This window comes from Cheilinus undulatus, linkage group 6, assembly GCF_018320785.1.
Source record: "Cheilinus undulatus linkage group 6, ASM1832078v1, whole genome shotgun sequence".
Lineage (NCBI taxonomy): Eukaryota > Metazoa > Chordata > Actinopteri > Labriformes > Labridae > Cheilinus > Cheilinus undulatus.
The window spans coordinates 36913692-36927597 of NC_054870.1; the positions used below are offsets into that span (position 1 = coordinate 36913692).

Sequence of the window (13906 nt, forward strand, 5' to 3'; positions counted from 1 at the left end):
AGATATGTCAGTATCAGGCTGACCACATCTGGGAATACCAGCAGAGGTAGACAGCAGAAGACAGTCCAAATATTTCAAGGTAAATAAAACAAACAAAAACATCTACATTTCTTGGATAAAAGAGAAAAAAAAAAAATTAAGATAAGAAGACAAAAGGAATTCACTTGATCTACCTGTTCATCACTTTTCCCACCCCTTTCTGTCACTATTTTTCAACCCCTTTCACACTTTTTCTGCCCATTTTTGGTACTGTTGACCTGTTTTAACCACTTTATGCCAATGTTTTTGCATCTATTAACCCTCTATTTTGAGACTTTTCAGTCCTATTTCACCCCCTCTTTAACTCAAGTTGCCACTATTAACCCATTTTGCCACTTTTTAAAAACCAGTTTCACCATTTCTTTTCCCATTTTGCCACTTTTCCATTCTATTTCACTTCCTCTTTAGCCCATGTTGCCACTTTTATGCCATTTTTGCAACATTTTTAACCCTTTCCTTCACTTTTTCTTACTGTTTTTGTTACTTTTAACTAATTTTTGCCAATTAGATGCACTTTTATCACTTCTGACCCTTTTTTAACAACATTTTGCCGATTTCTTTTTTGCCTCTGTAAACAAAGTCTGCCACATTAATAGATTTTAGCTACTTCTCGTCTATATTTTGCCTCTGTTAACCTATTTTACCGGTTTTGACCCATTTTAATTCTGGTCAGAGGGGTTTACATTTGAAAAAGGCTACATGAATACAGATCTTAAGATCATTCAGAATTTCTAGATAATGCCACCGTAGTATCACAGGTGATCTGTGTTAGGGCTCTTTATCTATCAGCCTTCCCCTTGTGAGTATGACGAATTAAAGAAGGAAAATCTTAAAAGCCTGGGGGAGATGGGGTTAAAGGAAATACATGTCTTCTTAAGGCCACCATAGCTTGTAGATGACAGCATAGTACCCATGTGTTCAGACTTATTGATGTTTCTATTTTTATCCGCAGCCTCTGGTTATGACATCAAAAAGAAGCACAAGCCTATGGCAGAAATGATCAAAGTCTTCAAATGAGTGTTTTAAAGGTCAGTGGTGGTCTTGTTGTTCTTGAGTATAGGAGTATATTTGTGAATGGCAGAATGCTGCAGCCCTGCTCACACCTGTTGTGTCTCTTAAAGCCACACGGAGCTGCACGGCTGCATCAAACGTGTCGCCTCGTCGTTTGACATCAGCAGCGGCTGCATCCTCACCGGGGCGCGGACGCACAAAGGCTTGTTGTGTAACTAATTGAGGGCTTTACTGTTGCGGTGGGCAAATACGCATTAAGGGCTGCGGTTTGTGTGGTTCTGTTCATTAAGGCATTCCTGCACGGATTGGGGCGACAGAGAGAAGGGGGGCTTTACATAATGAAGTGCATGCTTTTCACGTGAAATGCCCCTTTAAAAGCGGGCTTCCTTCACTCTCATTCAGGCACATCGTAAACGAGCCGAGGCGAGGAGTGAAAAGTCTGTGACAGCTGCACTTAGGGGCTTTTTTTTCTGGTCAGATCGGCTTCAGGATGGTCTCGTCGTACCCGTTACCGGAGGGCTTCTCCGAGTTTGATGTGTTCTCCCTGGGATCATGTCTGCTGGTGGAGGGTGAGTGCTTTTGTTTTCTGCTGGAATTCAACCAAATCCTGCGAGGGCTGTAACATCCAACTGTGACAGGACCTGACGCCACCCGGTCACTGACTTCCAGCTGTAATGTTACAAGAGGACAGATCCCGTTTTGTGTGTTAGATCGCAACATAACCTCCACTTATAGACTGTCAAGAAATACCTTTATTGTGAAAATGTGACAGTACGGTGCAGCGTAAGGTGCAAGAAGCGTTTTGCGCACTGTTACTGAGCGCGTAAACACTGCCTCCACTCACACTTATTCTTCCTCTACTAAAGGTCTGCTGGGCTTCTTTCTAAACATGGTGACGATCGTCTCCTTCCTCAAAGTGAGGGAGCTGAGGACCCCCAGCAATTACCTCGTCTTCAGCTTAGCGTTAGCTGACTGTGGCATCTCCGTAAACGCCACCATCGCCGCTTTCTCCAGCTTCCTGAGGTGAGTGATGTAACCAGCCACCTCCTTCTCATAAGGTCGGAGTATACAGTGGGAAAAAATGAAATGTAATGAGCATATAATATCGCTGATATGACTGGTAATATCTGCCCTCGAGGGGAATTAATCGACCTGGATCTGCAGCCTTTAGGAGTAATAGACGAGAGGAGCAATCAGGGCTGCAGAGTGCAGGGGGAGCGGTCAATACACTCACACAGCCTGTGCCATAATGTGCAGAGGATTTCAGCCTGTAATCAGGAGATGAAAGATGCTGCTCCAGGGATTAGATGGACTCTTATTTGTATTATTCCTTAAATATACATCCATAAGTGATTACGCATTCTATTAATTTGATTATTTGTGCTTTAAATAGAGATCCATGGGCTGAAATAGGCACATTCATTGATTGATTGCTTTCTTCCTTTAGTTTCACTGTGTTAGAACATGATCATATTCAGCACAGCTTTTGGCAACCATTTTTAAATATTCCCTTTATGCCAAGTTTGTAAAAATGTTCAATACTTTGCCACTTTAATATCCCATGGTTTTACATGATACAGTCTTCATTATCTTAATGATCACTGGTGGGAAAATGTGCCAAAGCCTTAAAAAACCATCTATTTCATTAGACATGTGCTTTGAAGAGGGAATAATCCATCAGCATGGTTTGACTTTCATGAATACGTCAGCATGGCTTCAATAATGAGATGCTGCCAAGATATTTGTGCAAGTTATAAAGTGTGCAGGAGTTTGATTAAAAACAAGAAATATGCCTAAAATTTGGGGTCTAGGCCTCTAATTGTGTTGTCAACAGGTATCAGTATTGTTTTATGATTACTAATGTCATACTAAAGTTTAATATTCACCACAAACCATCTTTATATGTGTCTTTACTTGTGTATGAATGCCCTGTGTCTCCAGATACTGGCCCTATGGCTCCGAAGGATGCCAGACTCACGGTTTCCAGGGCTTCGTCACAGCTCTCGCCAGCATCCACTTCATGGCTGCCATCGCCTGGGACAGATACCACCAGTACTGCACCAGTAAGTCAACACCTGCCATTGCACCTGTAGGTGATGCATATTCAAATATTTCCCCTCTCATCTGCAGAAAAACACTTAGCATTGGGACAAACACTGAGTGGGTGTTTGCTCCCAGTCTCAAGCTGGTCTTAAGACCTCATGCTATTCACACAGGCCAGCTGATCAACAAGTGGCCTGTTGTCTTTAGATGTGTTCTGATCAGCACGGATAAAAAAAATAGCACAGCTTTTTGTGTAAGCAGATATGTAAAGGGGGTGAAAACTGCAACGTGGGAGACTGGAGTGTCTGCGGAAACACTTTTCTTTTAATAGCACAAAATCAGCCCTGAAGTTATTTTTACTTTTGACTTCACACCCTACCATCTTTTCCTGTAGTTAGACAGTGAGTTACCCTGGTGCTTTGGCCTTTCAATGATAGTGATAATGAATATCTTACTTTGTCCTCCTCAGGGACAAAACTGCAGTGGAGCAGCGCCATCACTCTGTCTATCTTCATCTGGCTGTTCACCGCCTTCTGGTCCGCCATGCCCCTCATCGGCTGGGGAGAGTACGACTACGAGCCCCTCAGGACCTGCTGCACCCTGGACTACAGCAAAGGAGATAGGTACTGTTAAGAATCACATGCTTCACAATGACATGAAGATAATGTCAAAGCATTCTCTTTTATCTGGTTTATATTGAGACTTTTTATGTTGATGTTTCCCTCCACAGAAACTACGTGTCCTTCCTGATCCCCATGGCGATCTTCAACATGGCCATCCAGCTGTTTGTTGTCATGTCCTCTTACCAGTCCATCGCACAGAAGTTCAAGAAGACAGGAAACCCCAGGGTAAGAAGAAAAACCTCTGTTTGCTTTTGAAGGCTATTTTATATCTTTGTAGTTTTTTTAAATTGAAATATGTTGCAATCTTTTAAAGAAATAAAACCCTCTAATATTTGCATTAACAAGTTGATATTGCCATTTTTGGAGAGAATTTTATGGCTAAAAATTGTATATATTCTTTTCTTCCAAACACTCCAGATAGGGAATTTGCTAATTCAGAAACAAATGAGCAGATTTGTTCCAGAAGTGAATGAATAGTGCTTCTGAAAATATTAATTTGTGTCTGAAAAATTGAAGTACTGCTTTCAAACGTTCCATTCTCTCTGTTTTTAATGATCATTTCTTAAATCAAAGACCCTAAAAGCTGCTTAATTCATGTAGTGACACATGATCAGATGAATTAGAAAGTTATACCAGCATTCAAAATAGGACTTAAAAAAATTCCTACAATGAGTTTTGTATAATGGCTCTGAAGTGAAAATTAAAGAAAACAAATCACAAAACACACAAAAAAAGAAAACACAACGTATGAGACAATATTGGTGTCTTCTTATTTGCTATGCTCTCATTTATTTGTGTTTTGTGTTGTTGTTGATTGTGATTTTTTAAATTTAATTGTTGTTGTGTTTCCTTACTTCTTGTTGTGTTTCTTTGTTGTGTGTTTTTATTCGTTGTTTTCTTCTTGTTTTGTTTCCTTGTGTTTTTTTCTGTTTGTTGTTGTCTTTTCTTACTTTTTGTGTTTTGTAAGTTTTTGTTGCTTTTTGTAATTTTCTTTTTTGTATTATCATTTCTGAAGTTGTGTTTTTGTTGTGTTTTGTGATTTTTTTGTATGTTCTATTTTTTGTATTATTGTGTTTGTTTTCTCGTCTTTTATTTTTTGGTCACCTGTTCTTAAACAGTGTTGTTTTCTTATTTGTCACTGTGTTCATGATTTGTTTCTTTTTTATTCGCATATCAGGGCCACCCTACATTTTAGCTGGGTATAAAGAAGACTGAAATTGATACTGAAGTTTAAATTTTTTTTTTTTAATTTAGCCTTGGTTTTAGTTTAGGTTTAATCTTACAACAATGCTTTGTTTCAGTTTAATTTATATTAGTTTAGTGTTAGTTTTGGCTTTTTCAGCAATAAGGGACACGTGTCAGTGGAGACACAAAGAGTCAGAAAAAGTTAACATAATGCAATTTTTAGAAATACATTCAAACACTTTTTTTTAATTTAAATTTGATATTCGAGTACAACTAAAGACCTAAAATTACCTTTGTGTGAAGTCTTATGTAATTAAATCAAACCATATTTTTCTCTCAAGGCTTGAGTGTACATGTCAGTCAGTCTGCTGCTGTCAAAGACTTAAACTAAGGAGATTTTGTTTCTAATTTTATTTCATTTTAGTTATTTTCATAAGCACACAATACAGTTTTTTTGGCAAAGCTTAGTTTAATTTAGTTTCAGTTAACAAAATTAATTTTTACATTTTAGTTATAGAGTTAGTTTTAGTTAGTTATAGTTAACTGATGCCTGTATGCGACCTATAAATCCAGAAACAAGGCCATCACTATAGAGACTGACTATTTTCATGTGGCCATTTTTGATGCATGAAATCACTGCCTCGGGGTAGGTGTCAGATGAGGTGATTCACCGCAGACTGCAGAAACAGCCTTTGTTTATATTCCACAGCACAGATTCACAGGGAGCAACAGTTAAATTAGAGTAGGGTGGGATTTTTCAACAGAAAAATATAAAAAAAAACAATCAGCAAAGAGATAAAATATACTGTTTTGTCCATGGGGGTGAACCAAAAGTTCCTAACAGTAGCTTTAAGTTGAGGAACAGGCTCATTTTTGCTTTGGTGTTTTTATCGACCATTTTAATCACAGGCTTGATTCAGAGGAATTTAGAAATTCCACTAAAACCCAACAGGCTTACAGCTGTAACTGACAAAATGTTTTATCATGGTGTAAAATCACTACAATCATCACATTCACAGAAAGATTCTCCCTTCTTCAAAGCCATTCATCATAGAGAATAACAGGATTTCCTCCATACCGACGTCTTTGTCATCTTTTCCTAGAGTAACTTCCCCACGTGGACTCTTTTCAGAGAAACAAAACAGACTGTGAATGTTCAGCGTGCAGCTTGTGACATATATAGGTCACTGCCATGGGGGAAAAGCCAAGCTCTTTGGTTTGGATCTCTGACAGTAGCAGCTCTTTGAAAATAAACTATCTGTGAACAGAGTTCAGTAGTTGCTCTCCTTAGGGGCAAATCAGGTTGCCTCAATCCACGTTGCATAAGCCCATTACTCACAGTCATCTGAGTTGGCCGGAGACACTTTTCATTACAAGCACAAAAAGCTGCAGAGGAAAGACACCAAGCTCTCCGCCGCACAAAAAAAATGCAATTATGTAATGTCTACCCAGTATGTGGAGCACATGACATGTGTGTGCTGTAAACATCTGCAGGGATTTCATTGTTCAGACGCGTCTCAAAGTTAGGAAGCGGTGAGGAGTTGTGTCAGATGTTGCTGCATTTAAATATACTTGAATGCCTCTGGAAGTGGCATGTCAGGGCAGGACTCTCTTCAGTGTTTTCACTCATTATGAGCTCAAATTTTGTTAAAACCCAAAACACTTAATTGAAAGCTTTAGTGGAGACCCAAAATATGTCAGATATGTTTGGCTGATTTGCAGGAATTGCTGAAAAAATGGTCCAATTTCAAGGAAATTGCAGCCATTAAATAAGAGTAGTGTATAGAAGGGCTTAGGCATCATGCAGCTTCAATACAGAGATGAATAAAGCTGACTTAGAACGAATGTGCTACTTTTACACAGAGTGGAATGAAATTAAAGCCACTGAAGAAGTCCATACTGTAGTAGAGCTATATGTGAAGGTGTTTAACTTTGTAAATTACTGCCATTAGAAGATGAAGCTGTGGTGTATAAGTATTATAAAACATCAGTGGAAATTCAAAACAAGCTGTTAAAGAGTGCATAATCCTGCCAGACAGGTATGGGTTAGTACCAACCTTAAAATATCAAAGATGTGAAAAAAAGAAGATCTGAAAGCTAAGAGGTTAATTTTCTCTCTGTAGGTCTTAACTATGACTAAAAATAAGCCTATTTTGACCCCCAGCTTACAACAACCTGCTCCTTTACTTTTTCTGTTTGCTAGTACAACACAGATGCTGTTTTCCTCTCAGTCATTATCCGCGGCGTGTGACTCGCCCCGGAGTAAAAAACCTCATGACACGAGGCATTTTTTCTTTACTCCTTATGGTTGAACGGTAACCAACAATCTTGTTCTGATCCTCTTTCTCCCGCTCTCTGTTTTCTCCTCTTTTCATTCCTTTCTCTGTTTATCCCTCCTGCTTTGCTCTCGCTCTCTCTCTCTCTCTCTCTCTCTCTCTCTCTCTCTCTCTCTCTCTCTCTCTCTCTCTCCCTTCCTCTCTCCTTTTAGTTCAACCCCAACACTCCTCTGAAGACCATGCTGTTCTGCTGGGGCCCCTATGGTATCCTGGCTTTCTACGCTGCCGTGGAGAATGCCAACCTGGTATCCCCCAAGCTCAGGATGGTAAGCACAGCCAGAATATACATGGCCACAGAAACCCTCATCAAAATCTAAAGAGTTGCATTCAAATCATTTGATTGTAGGCCATAAAACTTCTCACAGTCTCCTCTTACATATGTAAACATTTTAAGCATTTGCAGACATCTGACTATGAGTGCACTCACTACAGAGGGTGGCAGGAGCACTGGTGCTGACATGCATGCATTTTAGTGCATGGTTACTTTCCTATTGTGTATCTGGGAGCCACAAAAGTAAGAAAAAGTAACAAAATAGAGTTTGAATTCCCAACACACGTTTCAGTGATTAGGTGATTCACTCTGAAGGTGCTCACAAACAGAGAAACTTGTGAGCCTGGACTGAAAGAAGCCTTTCTCTGTCAAGAGGCAGCTATCTGCCTAACATAGCTGTATTTGCTGATAACTCTTATAAATCTCATCATTAGACATGTTTTAATGTAACGCTACACAAACATTCATGAGAACTCTTTCTGCTTTCAATATCTCATCTGTTGTAAGTCAATCAGAAACAGGGTCACACTTTGAACTGTAACACCGGTGTTTGCTAGCATTAGTCCATTCAGAGCTGCTGTTGCAAATGAGAGATTGCATTGTAATGTAAAAATATACACATTTTATGCTACATCATTGGATTTTCAGGTATGGAATACTGACATTTAATCAGCTGCTGAGCTCTCTGTGTATAAAATGGGCCTTACAAAGATTGACTCAGGGAATTTGTGAACACGAGTTCACAACACGAGCTCTGGCATCCAGCAAGTAAAGTCACTTTTGCCAGCCAGGCTGAGACAGGACAGAGTTTGTGAAGACAGATGCAAGGTCAATAAATATTGCAAATGTTAATCTTTTTTTACTACAATGTAAATCGTGAAAGCTACACTGTAAGAACAAACAGTAAAAGGTTGTTAAAATAAGTTAATTTAAAAATCCAAAAGAGCTATATCAGCTAGATTTTCTGAGTGGATAGAACACCTTCCTTGTTTTAAGTTAATCATACTCAATCTCTCTGAGTGTTTTTGTCAGTCAGCTCAAATTATTTGTCAGTCACCCCTAAATCTGCATAGATTTCCCAGGATGCCTTTGGGTATTGCACTCTTATGCACCATGAGTGAAGTTGCCCACTCAGCTAGTAAAGTCCTGCCTGTGGGGTTAATAAACTGAACTCTGTGGATGAGCAGTTTCCGGGTTAAAGTGCACCTTTAAGACAAAAGGGAAAATTGCCGTGACTGAGAAACACATAAATTATCTATTTTAACTTCAGTCATACTCAAAGAATTATTTCCACTATGTAACAACTTTTATGTAATCAGTTATAACAAATATTTTGAATATTTTCAACTTGTTTGGTTCAAAGCGTATACATGGTTTGATGGTTTGGTTTGATAGTTTATTTTCAACATGCAAAAAATAAAAGAAAATTAATATTCATATAGCAATGGACAAACATAAAAACAGACATGAAATTGTTAAAAATAGCACTTAATAATTTGGTTTATTGGTTTAATTACTAACTTCCTCATCAGTATAAACATGCAATTATTAATTCATTATCAAAAGTTAAAGCTGCTTTTTTATTATCAAAATCCTAACTGATGTTTTTCTTTATGAACATAAGTATAAATACACAAATGTACAATTATTTACACTGTATGTAGATCTTTTGACATGCAGTTCATATAGAACAATATGTCATAATACATTTAGTGCTCAAACATCATTTAAAATATATATATATATATATATATATATATATATATATATATATATATATATAATTATAGGTTACACTCATATCTAAAGAGAGAAATAAACTTTTGTCAAAAAAGGAACATGCCACTGTTTATTTAAAAACATTCCAACACACTAGTTTCCATTGGAGTTTCCTCTTTTTTATTTTTTACAAAAATGCTCAAAATATCTTGCATTATGTTATCATTTCAAGCTTTAGAGATATATTTCAGTCAAATATTTAAATAGACTAACATGCTTACAGAGTTTATTTCGGGAATAACTGTCATATTTTAGAGCTCCAAAGGTTAAAAGGGCATATTCAAAGCCCCTGTAAGGAGTATTAAACTTGTTATGAAACACTGAAAGTAATATTAATGCTACTTTATGACTTCACATAGCTTTCAAGATAATCAGCACAAAGGCTTACTATTTCTATGGAATTAATATAAATTCCTTATATATAAAAACTCCTGTGGAGGGGTAGGTGTCAAGTGATAAAATGCTCATTTATGCTCCCTTTAGAAGTAAAATATTCACTATTATAATAATAATGATCGCCCTTATTATCGTGCAACTCTTTCAAGTTGGGTGGATGTTAAAAGATTAGTTTGTTGTACCTTACTTGTTTTCTGTGTGTGTGCTGAGGCAGGCTTGCATTTTCGAATAACTCTCACAATATTCTTCGCTATTTCCTTAAAAAGTTCCTCCAGTTTTCATAGTATTCTTCTTTGTTATGTTGTGCTGCTTTGGCTTGAGCTGTTGACTAGGTTGCTCAACACGGCCCAGATGATTATTGGAGGTATTGCAACATTCGCAACTGTTCCAGCAATTGTGCCGAAATATGGACAAAATTAAAGCAGAGTATGATCAGAAGGCTCTGCATTTGTAGCATAAATGAGCCTTAACAGCATGCTGTAAAAGCCTAGAGTTTACATTTTCCATAGCTAATATAAAAGCACAGTAATCTACACACTGGCTGAATCTACCTGTTGATTTTCTGTAGGGTTATTACAAGCTTAATGCTCCCTCTGATTTGTTACCTCATTGACATGTACATCTCCATCCTGCAGTTTCTCCTACAGAGAGATGAAACAGAACACATGGCTGCTTAATTCAATCAGCTTGATAACTTTGTCTTAGTGCATCTTAATGAGAATGTGTAACCTTGCACTGAAAACCATGTTGTCTCTGCAGATCGCGCCCATCCTGGCTAAGACCTCTCCCACCTTCAACGTCTTCCTCTATGCTTTGGGAAATGAGAACTACAGAGGAGGCATCTGGCAGTTCCTCACCGGGGAAAAGATTGATGTGCCTCAAATTGAGAACAAGTCCAAATAAACTAAGCATGCAATAATAACACATACACTCTGTCCTGGTGGTTTCTCACAGGTACTTTGATGTTTTTCTGTCTGTGAGTGTACGTGCATGTGGCGTGTTTTGGATGCTTCTTCCTCGTAAACATCTGTCCTGGATTTGTAATCTTTTGTTGCTGCAGCTGTATTTTGTAAAAGACCAAAAAAGCACAAACAATTCCTTTTGGGAGAATCGACTTAAAGTGACAGTAGCTCATGTTACCACCCAAATGCATTTGACTTGGCTATTTCTGTAACAAACACATGATTTCTCTGGTATTCTTACATCATTGTGGAAATTTTTTTTATTGATTTAATGAAGTAGGGGCAGACTCTCATTAAAACAGCATTTGCTCAGAAATTCTTTTAGTAAACAGAAATTATCAAGAGCACATCAGTTTCAAGTTTTAAAAGACAAATGTTACAGTTAAGTCTTCTGAGGACCAAAAAACAAGATTTTAGCTATTACTATCAATTTTCTTTCAGCTTTTTAATCCAAGACAGCTATTCAACATTGGCTGTCTTAGAGATGAGGTACCATGTGAGTGACAAGTCAACAAAAGGTAGCAATGTGAGCTTCTTAAAGAGGGCAGGACTAAAAATAATTAAAAAAGCAAAGAAGTTACAACAGAGGATTGAGGTCTCAGATTTCTATCTGGAGCTGTGTCCGTCACTGCATACTTTCACTACTCATATTTAAGTATGTAGTACATTCTCAATTCATAGTACGCAATTTTGTGCAGATTAGGGCTGAACGATTTAAGCAAATAATCAAACTGCATATTTCCCATATGCATAATATTGCGATTAAATATGGAATAAATTCCTTATCTTAGGTATTTCTTAACAAGAAAGCAATAGGTCATTCTATATTAAACTAGGGCTGTTAAGATCAATCAAGTTAATTGGGATTAATCGAGGTCCACAATTAGTGCATTTTTTATTGCAGTTATTTACACAGTTTATTGTCTCTTTCAACACACTTTGGCTAAGGTAGGTCAGTAGTTCAAGTTCATATTGTTATCTTAGATCTACCTACAAAAGCAGCTCTGTATCTAAACAGGAAGTCAATTACCTTTAGTTTACAGTAGAAAAACCCAAAATGATACAAAAACAATTTCAAATGCAAAATAGTGGAAATTGAAAAGGTGATAAAAGGGTGCGATTAATTGCTATTGAAAATGTTATCTTTTGACAGGCCTTATAACAACCTCACAATGTTTGGTGGATTAAACTAAGGCTGTTGTGATTATTTGACTCAGGATGAACTGTCGCAATGAAGGAAATGATGATTTCACATCTTTCTTGTTTTTTAAACATGTACAAAAACAAGAAAAATGGGATTTCCTGTAAACTATTCACAATACTGGCACTTGAATGTTTGAATGACGGTAGATCACAGCATCTCTGCTTCAAAAAATTGTGTTAAATTGGTATTTTGACACATTTCAGGTCAAAGAAATATTGCACCATCTGCAATTTGAAAATTACAGTGAGACATATAGCAATATAATCTAAATTTTGTATTAATCACCAGGCCCTAATGCAGCTGACTATAGATTGGCCAGAACTTATAAGAATGATACTAAACTGCCCCCAAAATGCAATGTGGCTTTCAGACTTACCAGCAAACAAGCAGCATAAAAATAAAGTAATTGCACTGTTAATGCATTTTAAATGTTATATAACACTCCAGTAACTGCCTAGCTGTACAAATTATGAACATAAGTTTATTATTAATGAATTCTATACAGACCTGCGTTCACGCTAGCTAGTGGATGAGAAAACATCACAGATAAACTATTGATGTAGAGATGATGGGCTTTAATATATGGTGGAATGGTTGTTAGTTTATGCTGATACACTGCCGTATGTTTCAGCACATAGTAATAGTATGTAGTGTGCAGTTTTGGACACAGCCAAGCTCTGCAGACAGTTAAAAAGGTTTCCCCTCCTTGTTAAGTGCCTGTCAGTAACATGTAGAGTTTACATACACCAATGTCTCGTCATCCTCTCTAAGGTCGTGTGTGAGCTCTGTAACCAGAGTGAGAACTGCACTAATCCTCGAACAAGAGCACCATTCATCAATACACAGCCCCCACCACATGTAAGAGATTAGTCGCTGGTTGTAGATTAACTGGACATGGTTCTCGCCTTCTCATTTGCATATAAACAAAGACGGAAGTTTTGTCTGACATTTAACCATATCCAAATGATTACTGGTATCCACTTAACAGCATTTAAATGATAGTCCTGATTTCACTTAAGTTCTGCTGTTTAATAAATGACTGTTTCTTTATTACAGAGTTAAAATCCCTCGTCATATCATTAAATACTACAAACATTATTTTACATGTGAGGTTTTCTTTACCAACATTACCTCTAAGGGCCCTCACTGACATTTTTGTAGTCTAACCCCAGCTATTGACAGTTTACATAACATAGTGGTTATCATTTAATCAATATGTTCTGACAGTAGGTTTCAAAAACCATCACTTCACTAATGGGATTACGTTTATGTGATACATTTATGTAGTGTATAACAGGTTAAGGATGAGTTTTATAAACATACTGTACACTTGATCAGGGCTAGAGTCTGAGAGGATGTTGGAAAGTTTACATTTCTCTAAATTTCTATAAAATACACACAAAGGTTTGCAGACACAAGTTTCTACAGTCTGTTGCATGCGCATCATTCATGACATTATGATGTAATTTTCTTCTGCATAAAAAGGTCTATTTACATCCTTCCTCCTACATGTTAATGTTAAAATGACTTCAGTGTAGTTTTTAAAAATCCAGAAAGATTTGTTAGAGTGAGCGTCTTGACCCTGGATGTTAGCAGTCCACATGGTGATTCTCCTTCACAGTATAATGTAGAGTTATAGAGAGATTTTGTATGATTATTGACCACTGCCAAACCCTGGAATCTTGATTGTAATTTTTTTTTCTTTAAAAATGTTGTTGTTTTTTTGGTCTATTTAATGTTCATAATTGACAGTAAGTGATTTACCACAGAGTGAATCATCTATTTATCATGCCAAATTTAGATAATAAATAAAGGATTAAACCTGTCTTGTCTCTCTTGTATTTTCTTCAAGTTTAAGTCAACAAAAAACAGAAAGGTCTATCTGCATGGTGTCATAAATCACAGGGATATCACAGAAATGGCACTAATGTTAGTTTAGCCATGAGGCAAAGGTAGGCAGACTCCTGGGCCCTGTGCATCAAGGAGCCTCAAGGTACTGGCAAAATAGTAATAATAGTAATAATCATCATAACCAAACACTAATGTGCAGTATCTTT

General features: G+C 37.3%; 1 protein-coding gene across 1 annotated transcript; it reads left to right on the top strand.

Moving 5' to 3' along the window:
• Positions 1-1173: 1173 nt before the first annotated feature.
• rgra (retinal G protein coupled receptor a) lies at positions 1174-13674 on the top strand. Its single transcript, XM_041790207.1, has 7 exons — positions 1174-1619; positions 1917-2073; positions 2992-3113; positions 3563-3716; positions 3824-3941; positions 7390-7503; positions 10443-13674. Exons 1-7 carry the CDS (start codon positions 1541-1543, stop codon positions 10584-10586), a joined length of 888 nt encoding a protein of 295 aa, XP_041646141.1. The 5' UTR covers positions 1174-1540; the 3' UTR covers positions 10587-13674.
• The last annotated feature ends 232 nt before the right edge of the window (positions 13675-13906 follow it).